The following is a 26700-nucleotide window of genomic DNA, read 5'->3' on the forward strand; positions in this document are numbered from 1 at the left end:
AAAATTTCGAATGACAAGCATTACAACATCCAACGTCCCCACCATTCCTCAATCACAGCCTTCGTCTAACTCGAGCGTCAATCCTACCCACGCACGGACACCCTCAGTTAGTGGTCAGACTTCGTCTATTGCAGCTGTGCAGGGTAGCGCCCCCGCCCAGCGAACAGTAGTGTCGTACGCCTCCGCTGCCTCCGCGTCCAAGAAGACCTCCGCCCCCGTCATTGCCGCGAGCCCCGCCCCTCACATCCCCGCAGGAGCTTCAGCGCAAAATGCACGGCCAGGTCCAACAGCTTCTCAGGCGGTGAACGGCAAAACTGTAACTAATAGCGGTTCACCTGCTAACGGGAACAATTCTTCCTATCCTGGTCAACATAACAGAAAACCATCGATTGCTTCAGGGGCCGGGGGCTCGATAATGCCAAACAGCGCCGCTCCAAGGACTGGACCACCGATCACGTTTGGTGCTATCAACGACCCAACTGGAACTGCCTCGGGTTCTGCTGCCACAGCGTCTTTGACTGCACCAGTGGCGTCTAACCAAAGGATCAATTCACCCCAATCCTCACCCTCTCCTATGGTTCAACCTATGGCTAGTGGAGGTTCCGCGCCTCAGGCGTCTGGGACTGGAAGCCGAGGGCTTCAATTTGGAGATGCAACCAACCATGTAAGTTGAAGCTCGGGATGATATTGAATAAAGAAAGAATGATATCTAACATAACTCTTGTCGAAAAACAGAACAACCGCCCCATGTCCATGCCCCCACCAGCAGGACCAGGGGGATGAACAACAACAATATTCATCCTAGCCACCAGAGACGTGAATCTGCTGATACGGCACCTTCACATGCTCATCATGGTGGACGTGGTGGAATGCAAGGTGGTGCTGGTCGCGGAAACCGCGCTTATGGGCCTAATAATCACCACCAGCCGTACCAGTATAACAACAACGCTGGCTATGGGAGAGGAGGTTATCCCGCTAACCCTAACCAATCTCGTGGGCAGCCTATGCATACCCAACATAACCAGCCGTACCAGCCTGGTCCTGCTACTTATAACCCTCATTCACCTCGTTTGGTCAACAGGAGTCCAGCGATGTCACATGTATCTCCAGCTCTTTCACACGTACAACCTGTAGGGACAGCCCAGCTATATCCCCCTCAGCAGCAGCATTACAACATGGGCCCTCCTCAGCAGCAGGTATGTTTTTTCTTTTAATAAAATTGTTCGTAAATTTTGCTGACCATCCATGTAGTTTGGAGGATTGCAAGCTTCCATGCACTATGACCCTAACAATCAGCACCCAATGTATTACTTCCCGCAGCCACATTTGACAGCAAATTATGGCGCATACGGCCCAATGACACAGGCGACCAGCCCCCGAGTGGGCTATGCTCAGCCAGCTGTTAATCCCACAGCCTATTACCCACAGCCTATGTCCCGGTCAGGAAGTACCAATATGGCTCACATGGATACTCAAAGGCCTAACTCCAGCATGGGACAAATGTCTGCTCCGGCCATTCCCGCTCAGCAGATTGCTGTACCCCCTTCTAACGCAGTAGCTCCCTCTATCCCAACACCCGGCAGCCCGTATCACCCTCCTCGTACCGCCGTAAAGAACAAGGCGATCCAGATTGTGAACCCTAACAACGGCTCTATCGTCAAGCCAGCTCCTTCACCTGTCGTCGTTAACAGTTCACCCGTCATTGTTTCATCACCCAGTCCTGCCCCTAGTCGAGGTGTTTCTCGCGATTCGCAACACGCACGAAATCCTAGCAAGAGTACTAAAACAAACCAGGAAATACAAGAGGAGATGAGGGCTAATGTGCAGAAAAAACTGAAAGAGGAGGAGCAAAAGAAAAAAGAGGAGGCTGCTGCTGCAAAGAAGGAAGCTGAAGAAAAGGCTCGCCTCGAGAAAGAAGAAGAAGCTGAGCGCAAGCTCAAGGAAGAGGAAGAAGAAAAGGCCCGCATAGAGGCGGAAGAAAAAGCCCGCATAGAGGCAGAAGAAAAAGCCCGCATAGAGGAAGAAAAGGCCAGGAAGGAAGAGGCGGAGAGGATTCGAAAAGAAGAGGAGAGGATTCGAAAAGAAGAGGAAGCGGCAGCAGCCGAGGAAGCCCGTTTGGCTAAGGAGAAGGCTGAAGAAGAGGCTAGAATTGCTAAGGAAAGGGCCGAGGAGGAAGCTAGAATTGCGAAGGAGAAGGCTGAGGAGGAAGCCAGGATTGAGGCTGAAAAAGCCCAAAAACTCAAAGAAGAGGAGGAAGCCGCTGCGAAGGCCGAGGCAAAAGCAAAGGCAGCAGCTGAAGCGGAGGCTGCGGAGGCTGCGGAGGCTGCGGAGAAAGAGGCTTCCACTGCAGATGCCTCGAAGGCGACCCTTGATAGCGAGTCCATGCCACCACCAAAGGGTAATGAAAAGCGCAAGGTTCCACACCCTCTCAACCTTCAAATCAAGACAAATGAACCTGCTCCCCCTTCTGCAGCCCTCACCGCACTCAAGTCCGCTCGCTTCATTGAGAACATCGGCAGTGTCAACTATCCCTCGGGCATCCTCTCTCCAAACCCGGCTTTGAACCCCGCCGCCAGCGGCAAGTTCAAGTACGAGAAGGACTTCTTACTGCAGTTCCAAGGTGTTTTTACTGAAAAACCCTCTGTTGACTGGGACAAGACTATGCGTGAGACCGTTGGAGAACCTGAGACTACACGGCCTTCAACCGCTCGCACTCCTTCTAGTATGGGCCCTCGTGGCAGTTCAAGATCTGGAGCTTCTGTCCCACCACCAATGGGTGCATTCGGGTCTTTCAAGCCAAGCCTTCCAGCAAATATGTTAACCTCAGCTCAACGGTTCGAGCAATCAAGGTCGAACACGCTGCCGCCGAACCCCTTGGCCGCCGCTATGGGAGGAGGCTTTTCATCTCGCGCCGGAGGACTCAGCCTTGGGCGAACTGCCTCAAACAGCTCGTTGGCAAGCCAGGGCATCACTCCCCAGAGCCCGAGGTCCGGAAATAGGTCTTCACGTGGAAGCCGAAAGGGCGCTACTGGGGCTCCTATGGAGAGATCTGAGTCTAGGCAAGGAGAAAAGAGCAGCCAGCCCACCATACCTCTTAGTGATGTCAAGCCTTTGCCTGTCTCTGAGAATAGGTGGAAGCCTATCAGTATCGGAGCTCCCAAGGAAGCCCAAGTTGCTCCAACTCCTTCGGAGGATGTCAAGCTCTCGCCCGAACTTGTGCAACGTAAAGTCAAGGCTGCGTTGAACAAGATGACGCCCGAGAAATTCGACAAGATTGCTGGACAGATTCTCGAAATTACAAGTCAATCGAAGTTCGAGACTGATGGACGTACTCTCCGCCAAGTCATTCAGCTTACATTCGAGAAAGCCACTGATGAAGCTGCTTGGTCCTCCATGTATGCCAAGTTTTGCAAAGTTATGTTGGAATCTATGGACCCCAACATCAAGGATGAGAACATTCGTGACAAGAATGGGCTTATTGTTGTTGGTGGAAATCTATTCCGTAAATACCTCCTTAATAGATGTCAGGAAGAATTTGAGCGAGGATGGAAAATCAATCTCCCACCCAAGCCTGAGGGTGTCTCGGATGAGGCCGTGATGCTTTCTGATGAATACTACATCGCTGCAGCTGCGAAGCGTCGTGGTCTTGGTCTTGTTCAATTCATCGGAGAACTCTTTAAGTTGGGTATGCTTACTGAACGTATTATGAACGAGTGTGTTCGAAAGCTTCTCGACTTCGAAGGCCTTCCAGAGGATGAGACTGTCGAGAGTTTGTGCAAGCTTCTCAAGACTATCGGTTTCCAATTGGATGCATCAGAAAAGAGCAAAGGCATGATGGACATGTACTTTACTCGTATTGGCCGCATGTCGGAAGATAAGGAGCTTAATAGCCGTATGAGATTCATGCTTATGGTAAGTTTAATTGGTTATTTCTATATACAAAGCTATGAACTGACATTGTCTAGGATATCATTGATCTTCGACGCAAGAACTGGGAGACAAAGGAAGCCGATAAAGGTCCAAAGACGATACAGGAGGTTAGAGAAGATGCTCTCAAGGCACAACAAGAAAAGGAAGCTGCGTCGCGCGCCAACCAACGTAGACCTGGTGGCGGTGGCGGAGGCGGACGTGGTGGCGATGGCCGCTCCTTCTCTGGCTATGGCAACCAGATGCATCCCCCAGACCAGAGCCGTGGCGGCCAGGTCAATGCTGAGGACTTGAAGAAGCTGAAATCAAGACAAGTCAGTTCTGGTCTTAATAGCTTTGGTCCTGGCGGTATGCTGGGATCACGCAGTTCCAGCAGTGGTGGTAGCAGGAGAGGAACAGGTTTTGGAGCTGGCCCGACCAGAATGGATGAATCTAACTCACGAACAGCCAACCCACCTGCAAAGGCTTCTACATCCCACGCCAACCCCTTTAGGTTCGTAGACCCAGTCTGATCTTCCTAAAAGTATATCTCTGTTAACTGATATCTTGATAGTGCGTTGCAAGATGGCGGCTCAGCACATCATGAATCCAACGAGCATAACGATGCTACGTCTCCTCCAGCTTCGTCTCCACCGACGGCTGCATCGGCATTTGGACGATCTCGCTCCCCACTTCCCACAGCAGAATCTAAATAAGTTTTATCATAAAAAAATGGGTGTGCGGGCGCAGGCTTTAGATCGTTTAGATTGGCGTCTATCTAGTGGGCTTGCTTTATAGTATCTTTTTTCATTGTAAATCAACCTATATTGTTGATTAATTGGCTTTTTTTCTTCCTTTTTCTATTTTTTTTTTTTTTTTTTTGGATTTAACGAAAGGTTTTTTTCCCTCATGATGTTTCCACGATTTTTCATGTCAGGGAGGGTTTAGTTGCTTCTTGCGGGGAAACTCGTATGGTGATTTGGGATCGAGAAACGGATTCGCTGCTGATAGAGGAGGAGTGGGTAAAAAAAATATCGGGGAGCAGCAGGGTATGTGTACGAAGATCTACTTCTTACGCAACCATCGTAGGGGAAAAATTGGGGCGGGGGGTGGTTTGGTTGTTGGGAGTCATTGATGATACAAAAGTTTGTCTTTTTTCATTACGGTTCTGAATAGTTTAATGGGTCACCGCTTCTCTGTCTTTTTTCTTCTTCTTTTCTTATTAACTAATGTCTGGGAGGATCGGTTTCCTTTTCCTTTTCCCTTCAAAATTTACTATTTGCTTCAAACTGTTTTTTCCTTTCTGGGATGCTGCTACGAGTTTTCCGGGGATCTTATTCTTGTTCATATCTTACTATCAATTGATTGAAGCTTAAGCACATCCTTGAATGGCTTAACTATTGCTATAAAGAAGATCTATGCATTTCTGATAAGCTCTAGATTTCGGGGCGTTCAATAGAAGCTTTAGGCCAACAGTCAATTCTGAAAAATGCTATTCGCCACCCAGCAAAATAATCCCTGCAACCATCAATTTTGACCAAAATTGATAAAGTTTCTAGTGACTGATTAGTGCATTACCAAATACTCATGGGGACAGGGCAAAAAAGGGCCGTTTCACAAGGAGGCACCTGCAGCTGGTTCCGATCAGACCAACAAGGAACATTCGTTCCTCTAGTCATATCATACTGACCAATAAAACTAGATTCTTTTTCTCCGCGAAACCTCGCCACCGGAGGGGAGTTTGCATTATGCAGCTGGATGTGTGATTCAACCGGCCGGACCCTCTAGTGGAATGGGTATGTGCATGAGATGGTGGCGGTTGTGAGAAAACCTTATGTGAGTGTTAGAAATATGGGAGGAGTCCTATTGGCTTGCCCAGCCACAGAAACCCTGTTTTTAGACCCCTGTTTCTACCTCTCACTGTACAGGAACAATCTATGAGTTGGCGGGCAAGAGATCGGATTGGTGGAGGAAGGGATTGAAACAGACAATCATGGAATATCACTCGTTACTCACGCGGGAAACATTCCTTGAAAAAGATCGAATAAAACGCGTATCCGGTTGAACAGGTCATGTGTTTATTTGACTTGTAGTCTACAGAGATTCTTCACAGGGTACTCCTCACTGGAATGTCATACTGGGATATTTTACTCATTTTCTCCACGGAAATCCTCAGTTTTTTTGGTGTATATATATACACTCAGGGAATCGCCTGGATTAATACTCTGGCCCTTGGATATAGTTATTTGATATCTCGGACAATACGGAATAGGGGATTTGTCAACAAAATGCTGTCAACGCAAAAAGTGCTAAAACCAAGTGTTCCGATTCACAGTGAGAAGGTACAATGGTTTTGAAGGTATGTAAACGATAAATTTCCAGTGTTCCCAACCCAATCCCGTAAGCATCCTAATGATTAAAGAAGAAAGAAAAGATAGTAAAAACATCAAGAAAAACATGCGATTAGGAAAGGCCAAATAAGGAAAAGGAAGAATAATAAGTGATAAAGTCTCTATCAATCGATGATTAATCAACAGATTGATGAAAGAGCTAAGATTTATACCTAAACAAGGGTAGGAAGAAGGCCATATGAGAGAAAGATAGCTATCATACAAAGACAAGACAACCCCAGACCAACGCAAGCAAGCAAGGCAGGGGTCTAACCTATTCTGCCTGAAAACAGGTACATAGATAAGAGATAAGAGACCCTCCGCCCTTGCAGCAGACCCTAGGACCGACCAGGTCAAAGCTGATTTTCACTCATTTTTTTCATTTAACCCCACCCCCACTTGATAGAATCTCTTAATAGAATATAGAAATTAGAGAGCAAATATTTCCCCGTTTATCGGCTGTTGTTAAACCCCCGCCCTCTCTGAACAAGGGCATCGGAATACAGTGGTGGTGGCCTAACACCATAGCTTCCGTCTTGGTAGCTGATATTGGTCAACCTACGCTGACGATCGGCTTCCTCGCGAGCCACATTCGGGTCTGTCTGTCTAGGAGGCGGTCTTGGAGCGGCTCCGCCATGATGCATGAGCCTACTGACTGGTGGACCAGGCTTAAGCGTAAGGTGAAGAAGGCGGCCTTCTTTTCGTGTCAGCAAGAGCAACTTCGCGAGGGAGATAAACAAAGAAGAAAATAATTTACCATCAGCAAGCTGGTTGTTGTATTGTAGAATGCACTGATCTGCAGCTTCTTTCTTTTCGAAAACGATCTCACATATGACCGTAGGGTTTGCAGAGAGGATGATGCAGCTCAGGATCTTTCCCAGTGGCAACATTGCCATCTTGATGTCTTCCGCTGTGGTTCCAGGTGCAAAATTCGACGCTTGGACCACGAACGGCCCTGCGAAACCTTTGATCGAGAAGCCAGAGGCTTGACCGCGGATGTTTGCGCCACGATTCTTTCTCGGGCCACTAGGAATTAGATCTGCCGACGGGCCGGTAGGTGTCTGCGCCCCATGCAGGGCTGCGAAAAGTCTATTGCCCTGGAGGGAGCGGGCAATGGCGGGTGAAAGTGTCGTAGGGAGCTTTGACACTCGCGATGCGTTGTTATGCTGATGCAGGTCGTGTGTCCATTTTCCGTTGAGGCCAGTGGCCGGGGCCAAGTTGCCGATGCCACTGCCAGAGGCCGCGGCGCGCTGTGATTCAAAGCTTGCCGTTAGGTTTCAGATCCCGAGGACGATAAGAAGAATGAGGTAGCGTAGTTTTCCCTCCTGCATTACTACCTCCTCTCCCCTATACCCTTTCCCCCTCCTCTTTTATTCATTCGTGGCTGGAGGGGAGAGGTGGGCAGATTGCAGGCAAAAGATGGAGGAGTAGTACGATGACGGGGGTTTTCTGCTTCGTTGATCAAGGGCGTACCTTTCCAATACTCCCTCGTCCGTTTAGTTTCGCGGGTCCCGTAGGTACGTTTGAGCCTTGACTGCGGTGTCTACCCATGGTCGCGCTGGCGATCTCAGAAGCTCTTGCACGACGATCTGCAAGGGTGAATGTAAGCAGCTGCCACTGGTGGACACGCGTGAAGTGCGGAACAGCTTACTTTCGGCGATCATATCGTCTAGGGAGATGGCTTTCGCGTTTGACATATCTGAGATTAGGCTGTAAACTATGGGTGAGGAGAACCTTCGATGTTGACGATGATTGATTAGGGAGTGTCAAGCTTTGGAGTGGGAGGTTATGTTGTGGTTGATTTAAGAAATTCCGCAACCGTCGTTGGCTATTGAGTAACTGGGGGAGGAATGGGAGCCGCCAGGATGGCTCACTCCAGAAGTTTAAGGCCCACTAAGTTGGATGTCTTGGCACCTGTTACCCGGCTTTGTGGTAGAGTGATAAGAGGTGAAGCAAGGGTGTAGTCTAGTAGTCTAGCTTGATTCCAATTGCTGTAGATACATGTAGCCTACGCTCCCTCTCGCCATATTCATCCATCCTGGCATCCATTAGCTCTTTCAACCAAATCCTTTTTCTTAGCAACCATTATTGCAACCATTCAAGCGAACATGAATAACTCGCTGGATATCCAGATACAGCGTTTCTGTATACCATATCCAAGTCCTTTGACATGGTTCTTTGCTTCTTTTCTAATTTTGTTTGTCTTATGTGGTCTATTGCTACTATTATCTGGGTATTTCCTCATGACTTCCTTCTCTAAAGCCATTATCTAAACCTTGTGAAGGCTTCTCGCAATAACTGTCATTTGTGCTTGGCTTATCTACGATTCTGCTCATGATGGCCTAGATATATTCTCTCTTCGAGATGTCTTGCAATCTGTAGCGGAAAATCTTGCCGCCTTTGTTGGTATAGAGCAAAAACCAGATCTTATTTTCTCTGACTGGTTAGTATTCCCTTCGCTACAGTTTAAACTATTAATCACATAGGTAGTGAGAATAACGATTACCGCTGTGTGCCTCCCGGAACGAAGGTCTTGAATTTCCGTCGACAAAGTTTCATCTCTGATTTCAGTGAAGATGTAGGCTCGAATCGTGGTCATCCAAGAAAAAAACACCACTTATCATCTTCAGGGATGAACCCTGATATTTCTAGGACTGGTATGAGCGTCACACACCATTCTGGAAGATATTCGAACATTTCTGTTGGGGCATCTCGGGATAGTTCCCTGAAATACAACACGAGTGACTCCTCCTCTCCGAGCTATCGCTCAGCAGGAAGTATGATTTGCGTTGACGGATACCTGAAAACACCAGAACATAAAATCTTTGATTTATCAAGGAGAAGAATTTCCCCACACTGGTCAGTTGGGAAGCAGGTGGAGAGTAACACACCAAGTCCATTTGAACTTTCTCCTGGCGAAATGGAATACCCCGACGAATATGTGCCATCTCCCAAACGCTGGCCTTCTCCTGCGTCTGATACGGCCTGGGCCTCCAGCAAGGACGATTCTCTTCGAATAAGGGTGCAAAAAGCGAATTTTTCAGATTATATAGCATCCTCTGACAGAATGTTCGTTACCGATGATACCGGGAGCACACTAATCCTGGGAATCTCTGAATCAACTCAGGCAAAAACAAACAATGTTCAACACGTTGGCTGTCAAGCTGAAGATTGTATTTCAGCACTTTCTCAAAAACTTGAGAGGAAACTGTTTACTTCTGACCTTCGGGATAAACTATCTGCCGATTTGAGAACAATATCTATGTCTGATCATGGCGCTGCCCAAAAACCAGACAATATATTGCCTGCTGAATTGAACAAAGAGACATCTATGACAATTGGGTGGAATCGTAAATACAAGGATTTGATCGCTGAAATGAAACTGAAAGGGTCAATTGGAAAAAAAGAAGGCGAGGACCAATCGAAATCTGAGAACTTTAGACCCGTGATGATTAATGATCCGCACTGGATGGATAGTCCACACCTTGAACCGCTCGAACGGCCGCGCCTGGATAAGTTGCAGAGGTGGGGGTTGGCACATCGTACATCAAGAGCTAATCTTCTTGACCCAAGCCCAGAAGTGGTCGGACCACGAAGCTTAACGCCCACACCGAACGAGTTCCAGCTCCTTCAAGGGTCGTCTGCCACTTTAAAACAGGATTGCAATTTTGGCAATCTTGAGATGTCGCCAGGGAAGGGCGAAGCCCCATCTGACTCTGAAGATAGTGATTGCTGCAAACATTGGGAAGGGTTTGATGATGCTTACGATATCTCTGACCCTATAAGCCCACAACAAACAGGTGATGAAGAGGATAAATGGAAGCTTTCTATGGGGAAATGGGCCGAAAAAGGCGTGGAGGTCATGAAGCCAGTGAATGAAGAAGGACGGGACGAGGGTAGCATGCTGTCGTCGCCGTGTTCAACGAGAGCTGTCCGCTGGGTATACCATGATCTTCATTTCTTCTCTTATTCGATTTCGCTGACCTTTATATACAAAGCCCTCCCCCATATCCCAATCCTCTGATAGAGAATATCTTCTCCGGGATTCTCCCGTTTCTGAGAATGATAGTGCGGATTGTCCCTACCATCTAGATGCAGAAGATACAGGAGCAAGGACACCGTCCCCATTGCTACCCTTGCCAACATCAGAGAAAACTGATATTTCGGAGAATAGTAAGAAGGGAAATGTCCCGTTTGAAGAGACTTCGAATTGGCTTTTCCCTCGCCGCATGGCTAGAGCCTCCAGAAACCCTATCACTTCTCCAGTTGTAGCTTCTCCACCACGCCCCCTGCCTGTGAAACTTATCAGGATGTTTGAGGACTTAAGCAAGCCATTGCCTATTAGTCCTCGATCTAGTTCTATCAACTATTCACCGGAGAGAGGTTATTCTTCCTCGGGGAAAGGCGAGAGCAGCCGTGTGCAAGACCCCAAAGTGTCAACCCCAGAGGTTGCTAACGCTATTGGAGCTCTTAGCTCCAAGGAAATGGGGAAGTCCCTCTCAACAACTCCCAGAGCTTCTGATGATGGGCTCAATGAATGCTTTTAACTATAAACGCGCTTGAGTACGTGATGGTATCATACGGAGGTTTAGCATTAGTTGTTTTGGGGTTGGAAGGAAGCACGAAACGGTTGCTTTTATAAGTTCATAGCCTATAGTTAAGGTTAATCAAAAATAAAAGTCAAAATTGCATTACATTACTAGTAAAATCACCACTGGATCATTCATAATCATGCTTATATCAATCTATTCTAGTAGTGTTGTCCGCTGTTTGACGAGAACGTTAGCATAGTAGAGCTCGAAAATAATGCGGTTACATACTGTCTTACAAGTGCCCTTCACATAAGCCTCTTGCACTCTATGGATTATGATCCAAAGTTAGCACATGCATGCCTCAAAGGAATTTGAAGCGCTTAACCTGGTTCGCGGATGTTACGTACATGTAGTGTGTATAAATACTCGATCATGAATCATCACTCGGTCTAGTAATAAACCACAACTGCCGGATAAGTCTGTTTGTTGGCTGCGGCCATAGTTGCAATAGTCGGAGAACTTACTCCGGTAGGCGTAATACTAACGTGATATTGCCCCTTATTGAAGTCACCAAAGATAGTCGATCACTAGGTAGCTAAGGCATGTCCGCGATTGTCTACTGTCCGGCCACGGCCCTAGTAGATACATGTAGTCTATCTTCGAGGTTGCATTAATCCGGTGGGTCCCTCCTTCAAGTCATTCATAAAGGCTTCCTCCATGTGCCATCATCGAGGCTCTGAGGCCGGAAGTCATGACTTTAGGGCTGCCATTATAGCCTTTGCCGTCGATCCGCTGTGATTGTTGGTACACCATATCAATCACGTCCTAGTGTCCCTGTAGACAAGTGGCTTTTCATAGGTAGATGTTCTTGATGAATCACGCCAGATTTGAATTTACTGGGTTTGGTGGAGAGTTCATTTCATCTTCTTCCTGGACACTTGATTGGCATGGAATGTATGATTTGTGGTGTCTGTGGGTTACATGTAAGCCTTGGGCTTATATCTTGGTTATTGTTTCGATGGTGCCGTCTAGGGAGAGTGTAGTTATCTGTATACACCAAGGGAATAGTGTGGAGGAAAAGGTGTAGAGGACCACCAGCAGGTGGTATTATGGTGTATATACGATACCCTCTCTATAGGGGGCCGAAGTTCTCGTGCCATTGAAGATACACATATACAGCTTAGAGCTCGAGGTGAAAGTTTAGGTGTAAAATGAACTTTCCGTTTATCATTGTCAAAAATCGTATCGCATTCAGGTCTGGGTTTATACATGCGCGGGGTTGGGGGATTAGCTTTCATGAGCCTTCTATTGCCCGTATATAGAGGCCTTGGGAGACATATTCTATGTATCTATCAGAAATATTTGAGACATGCATACATGTAGTACATAGGTATCCGAGTGATATCACATGACTCATGACAGTGGTCATGGGCAAAACAAACTACATAGATACATGTAGTTTGGAAGAAACAACGATCTTTATATTCACCTATCGGGTGTGCGCGTAGGGATCAGTGAAAACCAAGAAAAATGAGGCCCCCTGAGCACCGATAGAAATGCACCCAATCTATGGTTCAATTTTTTTTTTCTTTACTGATATCGTGCACCAGGGTTTCCCACAAAAAAAAAAAAAAAAAAAAAAAGAGAAAAATCAATCCAGAGACACCGCCGCCAACAAACCATCCAACCGCATTAGTAACGTTTCGACCTTGATAGAGTATGATAGTAAAATCCGACTTTATCAAACATCTAGTTTCTTTCTATGCCCTATTTCCGCACCTTCCAGTTTGAATTGTCTAGTAAGTTCTGGCAAGGTTCCTTAGGTACCAGTCTACAAGTTTTCGTCCAGTTTTAGCCTCGGAGATGTGGATCAAGTCCTAGTGCAAGGCTCATATCAGTATTCGTATTAAATATTGCATTTGTTATCAAGCGGTAATTATGAAAGCGTACCCCTTCAAGAGCAAAGTCCAGGTCCGAAGTATTGACGATGTCACCTTCTAAAAGTCCACCTTCGCTCCACCTAGTCTGCCTGCTCCTCTGCTTGTAAACAAGTAACTGCCTCCTAAGATCCTCCGGCTTGAGATCAATGAGACCTGCAAGCTTATGCAAGTCCTGGGTTGTGTAAAGCTTGAGGAAGCTCTTCAGAGTTGGTCCAAGCATGGCATTCTTAACATCAGACATAAAGCACGCAAGATGGTGCTGCGCAGGGTCGATATTGTTCTCTGGCTTGTCGAAATCTGGGGGGATAGGAGAAATAAACTTGGGGCAGGCAGAATTGAAGAGCTGCTCGAAAATGGGAAGAGTGTCAAGACCTCCACGTTGCATACGCTGGAACTGGTCGCCGTATTTCTCACGAAGAGTAGCGTGGATGGTATCGTCAAGACGAGTCGGGCAGAGAGCAACGCAGATAGCAATTAGAGCATACATCTGATCGTTCTTCTTGGTAATCTATATACCGAATTAATCAGGAATTGTCTTAGTACTTGTTTATATGGGTGCTTCAGGGAACTAACAGAGTCGAATTGGGCATTCTTCCCCAGGTTCTTGGTCCGGGAAACATAGACAAGGATGTGAGAGAATGCCTTGATAGCGTCGGCATAGCGGCGCATCATCATGTAGCTGAAACCAACATAGTAGTATCTGCTTTCATGTTTAGTTACCAAATTATAAGAGATGTTTTTGACACCTTAGAACTCACGTTGTGAAGTGAGCAGCCATAACTCTGGCGAAAACTGCTTTCTTGTTCAACTCGATATCATCCAAAGTCTTCAGGGCAAGTGTGAAGTCGCCAAGAAGACAGTGCACACGGAGAAGCCCGATGATACTGAAGTATCCCAACATCCTATAAAGTTGGCGAGAACCATATTCACCGGCAACTTCGTTTGGATCCTCTCCTCTCTTGATAGCAGCGAGCTGCTCATTCATTTGGGAACGCTGGATTAGCGAGTAAAGGACGTTGAGAACACTGTAGCATCCCCATGTCTGTGGGTTGTCTCGTAACAGCTGCTTCTCCTCCTCATTCTGTCCCTTCCTTGCGACGTTGTTGCGGTGGATACAGAAGCTGTTGAACTGGTAGATGAATTCATCGATAACATCCCAAGCCCAGTAGTACTATCCTCGCCATATCATTAGCTCTTACATCCTTCGGTCCCTACCAACTCACCCTCCTTGACCAAAGTCCGCTAACCCAAAGCCATATGGGCTAAAAAAATGCGCAACAAAGATCCCAAGATCAACTCACAGTTGGAAGCTCGAGATCCACCGGTCCATCAGAGTTTAGAATGAAGTGAAAGAGACTGCAGTAGTTGTCATAGCTTGCAAATCGGGCGCCTAGCGTCGCCTGAAATTCCAAAGGTTGAGCGGCAGATGCTAGCCGCTGTTGAATATCGTCCCCCGAAAGCTGGAGGCTGCCAGACCTTGGTTCTATATCATCGTATTCGCCATCGTCCTGAAGGGCTTCAACAATGGTTGAAGCGAGAACTTCGTCGTCAACATCATCATCGTAATCGTGCATATTGCCGCCGTTTGTTCTTTGACCCGACAGCATATTAGCGAGCAGGAGGTAATGGGTGTCGTGATTGAGGAGGGAATCTGACGTTCTGTATCGATTTATTTTTTCCCGCTATCGCTAGATCTGCGCCTGTGGAACCCCTCGCCAAGAAGCCTGTGGGGCAATTAGGGCTTGCCCTGCATTCGCTCGATATTATAGAGTAGATGATTACATCATAGGCTAGAGAACTACAGCAACTGCTGGGACAGTGTTCGGAAAGACTATTTAATAAAGTAATGAAAATTTTCATTGTTTAATCATTTCTTTTTGATAAATTTGGTTTCCTTTCATGCAGTATAAATTTCCTTTAGTAGCCTGAAGGAAATGTTTCACTACAATTCGGACTGTAAATACTTGTGTAGAGATACAAGATATGTGTTTTGTCACGTCATCTACCTGCACCTACCTTGACAACTACAAGGCCTAACCGCATGTACTCGTAACCTTAAGCTACATTTACACTTATTTAGTCACCGCATCTATATATATTTCCTCGATCTATCCACCTCTCTCTCTAATACGGATCTTTAGATACCTCTGATTCCATACGTCAAGCTAGCAGTTCTCCGGAATGACTGCCAAAAAGTTCAAATGCGCTGTGATTCAATTGCATCCAAAGCCTATGCAAATGGAGGCGAATTTCCAACGCGCTAAAACCTTCATACAGCAAGCTGCAACAGAAGGGGCAGAGCTAGCCGTACTTCCAGAATATTGTTTAACAAGCTGGGTACCGAAGGAGCCGCACTTTGCAGATGCTGCTGATGACAGGACATATTTGGCCAAATTCTGCGTGAGATGCCCTTTTCGTGCCGGGCCTTGCTCTTTCACCCTGCTGAAGTTTTGGGCGGTAGGAATTGGCAAAAGAATGCAATATCAATATTGTTCCCGGAACCTTTGTGGAAAAGCACGTCTCCCCAGACGAAGAGAACGGCAAGGAAATGCTCTACAACGTTGCCTATTTCATATCGAATACAGGCGATGTACTGGGCTCTTATACAAAAAAGAACTTGTGGTGAATACCTAGCTTGACCCACCCGTCTGTCAGCTCCAGCTGACATATTCCTACTTTATTTGCGTATAATGCTGAGAAATACAAGGCATACGGAAAGAGGTCTTCTTGAGGCCGCTGGACATAATCCTCATTCCGTCATAGATACCCCGCTAGGAAAGGTGGGACTTCTGATATGCTGGGACCTTGCATGTAATATTCCACTATCAACCGAAATTACTCCGGTATCTTACATAAAGCTATAGTCCCCGAGGCATTCAGAGCCCTTATAACCCAAGGCGCTAATATCATCATCATTCCAACATTTTGTAAAGACCCCTGTAGCTATCCTCTTTATAACTACTGCTCGAGCAGCGTTTTAATGCTGACTATGATTCAAAGGGACACTGAAAGATCTTGATGTGGCCACCTTCAGTCGGTATCCCGACTCAGAAGCCATATTCTTACAATCCATAGTAGTTTCAAGAGCTTATGAGAATGTTGCTGCTATCATCTTCTCCAATGCTGGTGGCCACGAGGGGAGTGGATTCGCTGGGCTATCGCAAATCACCATGCCGTTGGTGGGACCTATAGCTAAGGCTAACGGGACTGATGAGCAGATGGTGATTGGGGAAATTGACCTTCAGCTTTTGGAGGACGCAGAGGACAGTTATAAAATCAGAGCTGACCTCGCCCAGCCTGATTATCACTATGCCGTAACGTCAAAGATTTAAATGTAACCTGATTTTTAGTTTAAACGTCTGATAGCTTTACAAAATATCAATGAGGGGAATTTCGGTGTATATCTAGTCTTTTACCCCCAGACAGTCTTATCTTACAGTAGTAAAACAAAAACAAAAGAAAAAAAGAAAATAGAACTCCCTGAACCTAGAAGGATAGCCTAATCACCTTAAAAACCAACAACCTTGTACGGGTATTCCAATGTATCTCCCTTCTTGACCCACAACTTCTTTTTCTTCTTGGTCAGCTGGTGCTCTCCAAATTTCTCATCGCAATACTTCTTCCTGAAACCCCTAATCCAACGAGGGTCCCATAGCTCGCTGGCAATACCGAGATCTTTACAACATCGCATAAGTGCATTAGACTTGCATCCTTCGGTTGCTGTTGGGATTCCGCTCGGGTCAAAGTAGTCCTGCTCGCCACGCGCAACTGAGACTAGTCTATCTCACGAATTAATTAGGTCCCAAGAGCTCGTTGTGCAAACAAAATCGTACCTTCCATTACAGACGAGAGCATATTCTCTTGTAACAGCCTTATCGGTCACAATTGTCTCCCCTCGCGGTGCTAGGCCCCAAGCACCTGGGCCAAAAGCTTTGTTCAGGATTCTGCGGTACTTGATTTCGGGCAGGTAAATGATTCCGTCTACCAACAATTACAGAGCTGTTAATTATCCGCTTCAATTATGATGAATTTAAAGGCCAAGGAGTTGAATACCAGGCTTGACTTCTACATCCTCTGGGTCTAGAGGTGCAAGTAGTACATCTGCAGTCTCTTTGCTGAATGGTTCTACCGACAAACCATGGAACGATTTTGACCAATCAATTTTTTTGTCGGGGCCAAGACCCTCGTCAACGATAAGTTCAGGAGAGTCTTTGAGACCTGTACTCAAAATCTTTTCGGGCTTGGAGTTTGCCGCAGGGCCTTCACTGGTAGCAGCAGCATTGGTAACGAATCGTGGGAGTAGGTAGGCAGCAGAGGTGCGGGGTTGGAAGCCTGAATTGATTGAGTTTACTGAGCCAAGGCGGCGCCCAATAGCTCTCCGTGTAATAAAACTCATGATGAGGATGTTCTTGAGGTTTGATGTTAAGTGTGCTCCTCTGAAAAGTTGGGATAGTGGAAACTCATCTCTGCAGCCAACTGACTGGGGGATAAAAGCACGTGACCAACTACGTCTTAGTAAGTTAAAACCACTCTTAAGTCGATTCACGTGACTTTACAGGCATGTGAATGCGAGTGATATCATATGCAGTTACGTGCACACTCATACTATAGGTGTGTTTCTCGTATCCGGGGGTGTTTGGTAGTTGGGTGTTGCCAACCGTTGTCGAGGAAAACCCCATCAAAGCTCAGAATCAACAGTCGTCAACTTTATAACCGCCCCAAACAACCACTCAAAGTCATCCCACAAAAAGTGTGATTTAGTTCCATATAGTTCCATATAGTTCAATAATCTCATCTTCTATGCTTTTAGTGTCTTTGCATTCTGAGTACTTAAATGCCTTCTCTAGATACCTTACTACTCGGTGGCAAGTTTTAACCATCTAGTGGTGATTAACCAAACACCCCTGAATACTAGAAACACACCAATATGTTTTGTTAATTCACCCGCGACGCTTGCAAAAACAACCACTGGACTTTTGAATACTAAAGGTATATGTAGTCTAGCATAAAAGAAGCACGTATAATATTTCCCGGGTCTAAAGGTTAAGGGGATAGCAACAAAAACAAAGAAGAAAAGCAGGCGGATACTTAAAAAAATATGTGCCGGCCACGATTACTACTATATTCGCACACCCAACTCTCACTTAGTAGTAGATGTGTTTGGTATCATTTCTAGAGCAATATAGAAGGTTTGGAGATCACACTACGCTCTCCTCCCTATTTAGATTTACACGGTATCTGCACCCCCAGGAAACAACCTTTTATCCATGGATGCTTTAAAAAAGCACCCTGGAAATCTAAGAAAAACAGTTACCCACGTTTACCAAATACCCATAAATCACTTCTCGATCGAAGGACCAATCTCATCACATTTATCCACAAACGCGCCTTCAACCTTCAGGTTTTCACCGCTCCTTAGTCCTCTTAAAATACTCACTTCCGCCTTCTCCCTTACCATCTGCCGCAGCGCACTTAGCAAGAAACCAGACAGTGTTTCAACGCTCCAATTTTCAGGCACAACTTCTAAAACATGCACCAGATCCAACCATCCGCCGAATCTTTCCAACAACATCCTCGTTTGTTCTAATCGGTCGTCATAATCTTCCAGCTTCAAAAACTCCCCTAGAAGTATTGCAAACAGTGCTTTCTGCTCCTCACGATCGGTGATTATTTTACGTGTTTGAAAGATGCTGAGTCCGCCAAAGAGACAGTAGTTGATAGCTGTATCAAAGTCTTCTAAGCCATGTGTGAGTAACCGGATAGCGTCTTCGTGACGGGCTTCTTTTCCATAGAGAATAACCATCTCAGGGACAAGCACATCTCTGAATTTGCTCAGGCGTGCAAGGACTTTGGGGATATCGTAGCTCCCCTCGCCTCCTAAAAGTTCGAGAAATCGTAACCGATCCCTCCACCAATCATTTTGCCCATCACCTTCGAATGACGGCGATGAGTTGTCAACAATGAATTCGCGGTATGTAGGTTTCGGCGAAGTAAGAGCCCTGTAAGACTCGTAAGAGAGCTGAAGTCGCTCACAGGCAGAAGGTGAGGTGTCGAGGACATTTATTAAATCATCAAGGTACAAGAATATCAGCTCATCTGCGTATTCTTTGTTCCCCCTTTCAACAAGGGACTCGACATAGCCTCTTACAGCTGTGGGCGAATACTCTTTCAGGATTTCCAGAACTTTTGCAGGTTCAAATCTGACCTTGGCCCTCTCATCCGAAAAAACTTGAATGCCCAACCTTGGATTTCGGGCTGCCAGCCATTTACCAAACTCTTCAACTAGTGCCCTATCCTTTAGGCCTAGTAGATACTTTTTGACCCTTTCTTCACCGTCGCCAAACTCTCCTGTAGCGTCCCCCTCTTCTAAAAGTCTCTTCCACGTTCCCAAGACCTCTCGGAAAAGTTTCCTGCTTTGGAGAAGTATACTGAGGACATAAAGCCTTCCGAAATCATTTAGAAGTTTTGCTGTCCCATCAAAGTCTTCTACGTCTTTCTCAACCAATGTATAAAGTTCCGCCCTAACGTTTCCTTCGGGAACCAAAGTTGTACCCTTTTGAGGAAGATATTCTGGAGAATCGAGCATGAGTATTACTCGGATCAAGGAAATGTCGACAGTCGCAAAGATCTCTTTTTCGTCTGCTATACTTCCGAATCCCTTCTTTCTTTTCCAAACAGCTAGGTAGCGCTTGAGAAGTAGTAATGTATCCCTCCTGAACGCTCCCTCAGATCGAGTCTCAGAAATAGCGTTAAAAACCTGTTTTACACCTCCATAAACCCAAATACCACCATGACTCATCACGATATCGTTCTTAAAGTCTCCACCAAAAAGCGCCAGGACAAGTCTTGGGTCGAGGGCGCTTTCAATGAGCGCCTCCTCGGTCATAATAACTTCCTGTTGCTCGATCTCGGTGCCTTCAAACGTCGGGAGCCGGAGGAACTCTCCTAGCAGCAGTAGGCCTCCTTTCTGCCGTATATAAGCAACCTCATGGAACTCCCTCTCAGTGCTTGGCTCGATTGCGTCAACCTTTCGAAGTATCTTTAGAATGTTTTCCACTCTTGTTTTAGGCGTCTCGTCGAGCGTTTCTGCTGTGACCATTGGCAGCTTAGAGTCCAATCGTAGTGCCAATGGGCTTTGCACCAAAACCCATATTTTCTTTCCCTTGAAAACAACAGCCCTGCTGTCCACGGTTGAAATTCGTCCCGCAATAACCTTCTCCTCCATCTCCCTTCTCCCCAATTCCTCACCACCATCACCGCTCTCGGCCTCTGGCTTCAAAGATATTCGCTCTAGCCTCAGCTTTGCCACGACCCCACCAACTACACTTCCATCAAGGCCATTTACTTCCTTGATGCCCAGTCTCGACCCATCCAAATCCATTTCCAACATTCCCTTTCTATCCTCTTCCTCGGCATCTCCACCCTCGAGGTCCCAGCGTTGAACTTCTATTCCTCGGCCTGGAATAATGGCAATAACCCAGCTTCCCTGAATCAGGATATCTTCCGGATACCTTTCGAAGCTGATCGTTCCTCTTGTAACATCACCTTCATCACTCACAAACAACCCCACTCCAGGGTCTTCCCATCGTGTCCCTGTTGTTAAAAGGAACTCACAAGGGGTTGGCGAGGCAATATGTGGTAGCAACGGCCTGTTTGAAACGGTTGGTACTGGAGTTGAGGTTCTTGACCTCGATGGGCCAAGGCCAGGGCTTTGCACAGCCGAAGAGGCATTAGAAGCTCTCCTGCTCCCACTTGAAGGCCCTGGAGCATGGGTAGTAGGAGAGCTCGACTGGGGCGAATTTGGCGAGGCTGGAGCAGGCGACGTTGGCCTCGATGTAGAGGCGCCTGGAACTGATAGCCGGGATGGTGTTTTCGCACGGGTGCCACTAGCCCTCGAACCAGGTCGCCCAAGGCCAATGTTACTTGCGCTACTAGATCTAATGTGTGGGGCACCGGTGCTTGGTTCTCGGGTCATTGCAGCAGAACTGTTCCTTCTCTCCCGGTTCCCACTGAGTGATGATGTTCGCGGAGGATGGGACCCCGAAGGCGTTCTTGACATAGGCGCTGAAGAGCTGGACGCAGACCGTTCCATAGCTGGCGCTGGCGCTGGCGCCGGGGCGGGCGGGGTGGGGGGTGGAGGTGGGGGCGGAGGTGGAGGTGGAGGTGGAGGTGGAGCAGGTTCATCTCCAAAGTTTGAAGATATTGGGAAAAGCGGAATCTGGCGAATTTGATCGGTATCTATTAACGCATAGTTCTCTGTGTTTGCGATACAAGCTATCACACCTCTTCGCACGGCTTTTATTGGAGCTGTGGGTAGATCTATAGGCTTGATCTGTCGCACGGAGCTCCCGACACGGATCATCCGTAAGCACTGCCTAGCTAGAACTATCACTTGTTTCCCTCGCTCATCACTGATTTCGCCGCCCCGTCTCTCATACTCCTCCTCGTTCAGGTCTAGAGCTCCAATGAAAGAGGCCTCCTTGAGCTTTGCGCCAGACACTGGCGAAAATTCCGGCAAGGTATAAAATGACAGGAACCCTGTGGAGGAAAGCACGCACGCTCTTGCAACATTTGGGATTATGACAATCTGCTTGATATGCATAGAAGGCTCCGTTCTAGTTGAAGGAGGCTGCAGACGAGATGCAAGTATGTAAATGGGCCTTGGAGGCTCGCTTGATGAGACAGGAGCTGGGGTAGGTGGGATAGAGACGAAATGCAAGATTTCGTGTGCAGAGGTACCGACATAGAGGTTCTGCTCCCATGCCTCTAGGCATGTAATATCTACATGGTCGTTTTCGGGGGTGTTTAGTGGCAGATCCTCGACGAGTTCCTGCAGCATGTACGGCCCCACCACGGGGGCATTGAGCAGATGCTCCATATCTGGTTGTAGTGGTTGTGGTTGTAGTGGTTGTGGTTGTAGTGGTTGTGGTTGTGGTGTAGTGGTGGTTGTGGTGGTTGTGGTGGGTGCAGTGCAGTTGCAGTTCAAGCAGTGGTGGTTGTGGTTGTAGTGGGGAACCTCGAGTGATACCGATCGATACCTGCAGGCATGAAGATGAAGGTACCCCGACCGCATGCCCACGCGGCAGGCAGCTAAGGTCAGTGCCCACCCATAAGCTCTCGCTTAATTGGTTACCCTGCCATTGTTGTTACGACCTCCACTCCCGAGTCCCTATCCAACCATGCAACAGCTCTCTCCCTGCCTAAACATCTACAAAGAACCTACAGGACCCACAGACCACAACCACAACCACAACCACAACCACAACCACAACCACAACCACAACCACAACCACAACCACAACCATGGACAAAGAGAGATCCAAGGGGCTTTCGCTCCGTAAGAAGAGCGGGAAGGGCGGGAAGTCTACGAAGCCCATCATTGGGCCTCCAAGGTAATCAGAGCTCCCAAAATATACTCAAGTCACTATTATTGACGTACCTTGCAGACAGGTTCCTATGCCCCCGATGCCCGGAGCGAAGCTCGACACGACCCCGTCAATCCCGCTACAGGTCCGGTCCAGGGATAAGGAAAAGGTGAACCTTTAGAGACTGCGAGCTGTCAATTGCAAGCTTGAAGCTGATCTAGGGCGCTCCTCTCAGGTTGCCGACTTGGTCAAACGACGGATGTCTACACGTTTTCCATTGCCCGTGGAGGGTGTAGGAAAGCTGCCGCCAATGCCTACGATTCCGGCCATGCCTTCTATCAATGCTGGGGCAGGTGCTAAGCTACCAGTCAAATCTACGGTCCGGAACGACGTGGACCTGGACCTGAACATGTTTCGGGATCCGGCATTTAACCCAGATACATGTATGCGCCCGGTACACATTGTTGTGGAGGGTCAGTGTACTAATTGTTGTGAGAACCAGTTGTTACCGCTGTCCTAGCGAACGCCTCGGATGAGGAGATCAAAGACTACCAGCGCCGCCTCAAAGAAATCCGAAACCGCACTTCCTCAGATCTCCAGAAGAACGTCTTTGTCAACCGTACCCAGTTTATATTGATTTCCAAAGAAATCGACAAACTCAAGACAGAAATGAGAGCACTCCGCAGTCTTCTAACCGATCTCCACAACACCACCAGCTCTCTCAAAACAGACTCAGAAAACTCAATGTCAAACAGCGACATCAAGTCGCGCAAGGCCGCAAACAGGAGCAGCGTAGCAGACCTAACAGCGCTGCACATGAGCCATCTCCAGGCGCTCTGGAAACAGGTCGAGGGAGCGCAAAAGTTCCTGCCATCGGTGCCAGGCCGACACATCATCCTCGAATCGCGGCACTGGATCGAGCTGAACGCAGCCACATGGAAGCCCCGGCGGATCGTGCACATGGTGCTGCTGAACGACCATCTCCTGATCGCAACGGTCAAGAAGAAGCGGCAGGAGAACAACAACAGCGCCTCACCGCAGATCAAGAACGTCGCGGAGCGCTGCTGGCCCCTCGCAGAGATAGAAATGGTCGATCTCTCGCCCAGCGACTCCAAGAAGGGCCAAGTGCTCAACGCCGTCAACCTCCGCGTCGGCAAGGAGTCCTTCGTCTACCAAAACGAGGAAATCACCAAAAAAGTCGAGCTCCTCCGCCAGTTCAAAAAGTCCGCCGACGAGCTGCGCAAGGCGCTGCGCGCCGAGAGCGAGGACAACCTCCGCCGCCGCGACAGCATGACCTTCCTCGCCGGACGCGACCCGAAGCTGCTCGAGAAGGGCGACCTCCTCAACTCGCTCAGCGCGCACGGGTCCACGAGCGCGCTCTTCACCGTCGAGGGCCAGACGCGCAACCTGCGCTGGGTCGAGACGCAGATGGACGAGCTCGACGAGAAGATTGCGCACCGCGAGTTTGAGGAGGCCGTGACCAGCGTCGAGAAGCTGCGCCAGCTCGCGCTGACGCTCGCAAAGAACAATGCCCTCGTCGCTGAGCTCATCAACTTTAAGCTGGACGAGCGCGCGTCGCGCCTCGCGGGCATCATCACGACGGACCTGACGGAGAACCCGGCGAAGAAGAGTACGGTGAAGGGGAATGTGCAGTGGCTCATACGCCTCGATTTCGAGGACCGCGCGCGGGAGGCGTTCTTGGAGGCGAAGTCGGCGGTGATACAGAAGCGGACTAGGTATGTTGCTTATCTCTATCTACTAGTTGAAGAAATCAAGCTTACAAGGAATTTACAGACAAGTCCGATTCGAGGGTGACGTCCCGCTCTACATCTCCCAGGTCGCACTAGTGCAGTTCACACTCATCAAGAACACCGTCGAGATCTACAACAGCTGCTTCGAGTACCGTCTCGCGAGCGCGCTGGTCAAGTGGGCAAAGGACCGGGTCGAGGACTACATGGAGCTCTTTGACCGCCAGCTCGAGGCGGTCGCGGAGGAGAACAAGGTGTTTGAGGACTGCATGGAGATCACGAGGCAGCACTCTGCGATGCTGGTCGACTGCGGGCTCGACTTTAAGGAGCTGAAGGATCCGACGCTGAGGGCCAAGAGGGTGGCGGATCAGCAGGCGGCGGCAGCGGCGGCGGCGGGGTTGGGGCTTAACCCGTAATGAATGTAATTGTGGTGCTCTTGTATAGTTTGGAGCGTTGTAGATTGTTGCGGTATATCAGGGAATGTACGGGGGAGTGCAGGGGAGAGATGGGGGATAGTGGGACTTAATTATTTGAGATGTAAACGACAAAAACTTTTATTCTACCAGGAAAAGCTAAAGAGAAACCCCCAAGATACCTAACTACATAAAACTTGTAATAAAGGGAAAATATACACCAGTTGTCCTACCTAAAAAGAAAAAACCCCAATAGATACAAAAAGAGGATAAAAGCAAGTAATATATACCACCAAATCAATGCTTATTCCTCCCTCCCTGCCTCTCATTCGGATTCTTCCTCCCATACCCAATCTTCGGCATCGGCCCACCCGCATCCCTCCTCTCCCCCGTCAAGATACCCGGCAAATAATCCGGATCCAACAAATCCCTCTCCTTCTGCCTGGCCCGCACCCTCACCTCCCTCTGATACTCGACCTGATCCTCCCTCAGCACCAAGTTCTTCTTCACGCCCTTGCCCGACGCCGACCCATGCTGCGTCTTTGGGATCGAATACACGGCGCCGCGGTTATTCCACTGCATATTGCGCTTGAGGTGCACCTGGAAGCCGCCCTGGCTGTCCGTGGAGCAGCTGGTCTTGAGCAGCGTGGCGCCGCCGCACGTCGGGCAGAACTGCTTGCTCATGTCGCGGCACAGCTTGAAGCAGGCGTGGCAGCGCAGGACCCACGTCTTGATGGTGCGGATGCGGTGCAGGCCGTGCGGGGAGACGAGGTGCAGGTTCATCTGCAGGAGCACGTTCTGCATGGCGTAGTCGGTGGTGGCGAGGGCGGCGGCGAGCGGCCATTGTTTCTTGGTGGGGGTGCTGTGCACGGGGGTGTGGGCGTCGGAGTGCTTGTAGGAGTGTAGGTTGGTGGCGGTGATCCAGCCGGAGTCCGAGTCTGAGTCGGAGGCGGAGTCGTCGTCGGTGGAGGGCGGGGTGGGGAGCGTGCTGGTGGCGGTGGGCTCTTGGGGAGTTTCCTGGGGTGCTGCTGCTGCTGAGGCGGTGTCGGGCTTGGGTGCCTCAGATGCTGGTGCTTCATTGGACTCCTCTTTGGCTTCAGCTGCGGGAGCTTCGAGCTTAGCAGCAGCTTCCCCGGCTGTCTCCTCTGCAGCTTCCTTGACCTCTTCTCTTCCGGCTTCTGCTGCTGCAGCGCCGTCTTGGGCGGGGGTGCCCTTTCTGGCCTTATGCTTGTTGCGCTTCTTTCCCTCCGCGGGCACCGCCTGCTCTCCCTCTGCCTGTGCCTGTGCCTGTGCCTGTGCCTCTGCCTGTGCCTGTGCCCGTGTCTCTCCCTCAATTGCGGTCTTCTCGGCGGTCTCGCTCCCCTCGCCGGCCTCTTGCCGCTCGGCCCTCTTCTTTGCGGCCATTCGCGCCTTCTTGCTTTTCCGCTTCGGCTTTCCAGCTTCTCCTGCTTGGGGCGCATCTGTAGCCTCTGTCTCTTTGCTGTCTGCTGTTGCTTCCTCCTCCTCTCCCTCCTTCTCCTTCTCCTGCACACTCTCCTCCTTCTCCTCCACACCCTCCTCCTTCCCCCCCCTCCCCGGCACAGGCCCATTCACCTCCCTCTGCCCCGGCGTCCTCCTCAGCCTCCAGTCGCCGCCATTCCCCTCACACTCAAGCTCATACGTCAGCGCCAGCAGCTGCACATCTGTCACAGACAAGGCCGGAAAGTCGCCGGTCTTTTTCGCAAACTCTGCCACGACGCGCACGCTCTCCGGTTTGGGCGTGCGCTGCTGCAGGAACGGCAGCCAGGTGGTCTCGAGGCGCGAGCGGGTGGCGGGGTCGCGGATCTCGGCGATCACGGAGGGGGTGGTGTAGATGCGCTGGGCGCGGGTGAGGAGGCTGCTGGTGGAGGTGCTGGCGATGAGGGGGCCGGCGTCGATGATGAGGGCGTGGATGGGGGGGTCGGTGGGGGTGGCCATGGTGGGTTGATGTGGGTTTGTGGGGGGTTGTGTGGATTTTTTACTGTGAACTGGTGAGTTTTGGTGTTTTTATGAAGTTTTGAAGATTTTCAATGTCGTGGGGAAGTGGGGTTTCTGTGTGCGCGATAAGAAAAAAAAATATTCGATAGCGGCGGTTGCACATGCTTGGCGCTGTCAATGCTTGCATCACCAAATCTCACCACCACAGAAATGATACTTTGGACGAGATATTCTCAGCAGCTCCCCACACGCAGCACAGGATATTTTTATTTCAGAAGAGAAAAAGAACGCCGTAGCAAATAATAATACACCAACTATCTAGCCATTCTAATATATATAGAGAGTCGCACCAAGAAAGCAAGAGAAACAGCGAAATAGTGAAAAAAAAAAAGAGCTGAGATTAGCAGAGAGAAAATAAAAAGAACCCCCCTCCTCCTCCCCCACCCCCCC

At 48.8% G+C, this 26700-nt stretch overlaps 9 protein-coding genes across 9 annotated transcripts; 4 read left to right on the forward strand and 5 right to left on the reverse strand.

The window, feature by feature from the left end:
- Positions 1-10: 10 nt before the first annotated feature.
- LAJ45_02087 (uncharacterized protein) lies at positions 11-4622 on the forward strand (the record flags this gene model as incomplete). The annotated part of the gene is made up of 6 exons (XM_046111679.1): positions 11-664; positions 736-749; positions 806-1196; positions 1252-3912; positions 3966-4420; positions 4481-4622. The coding sequence occupies 6 exons, from the start codon at positions 11-13 to the stop codon at positions 4620-4622; spliced, it is 4317 nt and encodes a 1438-aa protein (XP_045975623.1).
- Positions 4623-6748: 2126 nt separating this feature from the next.
- Positions 6749-7993, reverse strand: LAJ45_02088 (uncharacterized protein; the record flags this gene model as incomplete). Its single annotated transcript, XM_046111680.1, has 4 exons — positions 6749-6990; positions 7054-7546; positions 7770-7885; positions 7948-7993. 4 exons carry the CDS (start codon positions 7991-7993, stop codon positions 6749-6751), a joined length of 897 nt encoding a protein of 298 aa, XP_045975624.1.
- Positions 7994-8404: 411 nt separating this feature from the next.
- Positions 8405-10843, forward strand: LAJ45_02089 (uncharacterized protein; the record flags this gene model as incomplete). The annotated part of the gene is made up of 4 exons (XM_046111681.1): positions 8405-8529; positions 8581-8739; positions 8949-10236; positions 10295-10843. The coding sequence occupies 4 exons, from the start codon at positions 8405-8407 to the stop codon at positions 10841-10843; spliced, it is 2121 nt and encodes a 706-aa protein (XP_045975625.1).
- A 1781-nt stretch (positions 10844-12624) lies between these two features.
- LAJ45_02090 (uncharacterized protein) lies at positions 12625-14375 on the reverse strand (the record flags this gene model as incomplete). The annotated part of the gene is made up of 5 exons (XM_046111682.1): positions 12625-12705; positions 12779-13276; positions 13342-13468; positions 13527-13939; positions 14070-14375. The coding sequence occupies 5 exons, from the start codon at positions 14373-14375 to the stop codon at positions 12625-12627; spliced, it is 1425 nt and encodes a 474-aa protein (XP_045975626.1).
- Positions 14376-14949: 574 nt separating this feature from the next.
- On the forward strand, positions 14950-16100 carry LAJ45_02091 (uncharacterized protein; the record flags this gene model as incomplete). The annotated part of the gene is made up of 5 exons (XM_046111683.1): positions 14950-15168; positions 15230-15390; positions 15476-15579; positions 15633-15695; positions 15769-16100. 5 exons carry the CDS (start codon positions 14950-14952, stop codon positions 16098-16100), a joined length of 879 nt encoding a protein of 292 aa, XP_045975627.1.
- Positions 16101-16276: 176 nt separating this feature from the next.
- LAJ45_02092 (uncharacterized protein) lies at positions 16277-17164 on the reverse strand (the record flags this gene model as incomplete). Its single annotated transcript, XM_046111684.1, has 3 exons — positions 16277-16547; positions 16602-16749; positions 16822-17164. 3 exons carry the CDS (start codon positions 17162-17164, stop codon positions 16277-16279), a joined length of 762 nt encoding a protein of 253 aa, XP_045975628.1.
- Positions 17165-18106: 942 nt separating this feature from the next.
- Positions 18107-21646, reverse strand: LAJ45_02093 (uncharacterized protein; the record flags this gene model as incomplete). Its single annotated transcript, XM_046111685.1, has 1 exon — positions 18107-21646. The coding sequence occupies one exon, from the start codon at positions 21644-21646 to the stop codon at positions 18107-18109; it is 3540 nt and encodes a 1179-aa protein (XP_045975629.1).
- Positions 21647-22071: 425 nt separating this feature from the next.
- On the forward strand, positions 22072-24297 carry LAJ45_02094 (uncharacterized protein; the record flags this gene model as incomplete). The annotated part of the gene is made up of 5 exons (XM_046111686.1): positions 22072-22160; positions 22215-22302; positions 22369-22576; positions 22636-23869; positions 23928-24297. The coding sequence occupies 5 exons, from the start codon at positions 22072-22074 to the stop codon at positions 24295-24297; spliced, it is 1989 nt and encodes a 662-aa protein (XP_045975630.1).
- Positions 24298-24591: 294 nt separating this feature from the next.
- LAJ45_02095 (uncharacterized protein) lies at positions 24592-26250 on the reverse strand (the record flags this gene model as incomplete). The annotated part of the gene is made up of 1 exon (XM_046111687.1): positions 24592-26250. One exon carries the CDS (start codon positions 26248-26250, stop codon positions 24592-24594), a length of 1659 nt encoding a protein of 552 aa, XP_045975631.1.
- Positions 26251-26700: the final 450 nt, after the last annotated feature.

This window comes from Morchella importuna (assembly GCF_003444635.1).
Source record: "Morchella importuna strain M04M26 chromosome Unknown Morimp01GS003, whole genome shotgun sequence".
NCBI classification, from domain to species: Eukaryota; Fungi; Ascomycota; class Pezizomycetes; order Pezizales; family Morchellaceae; genus Morchella; species Morchella importuna.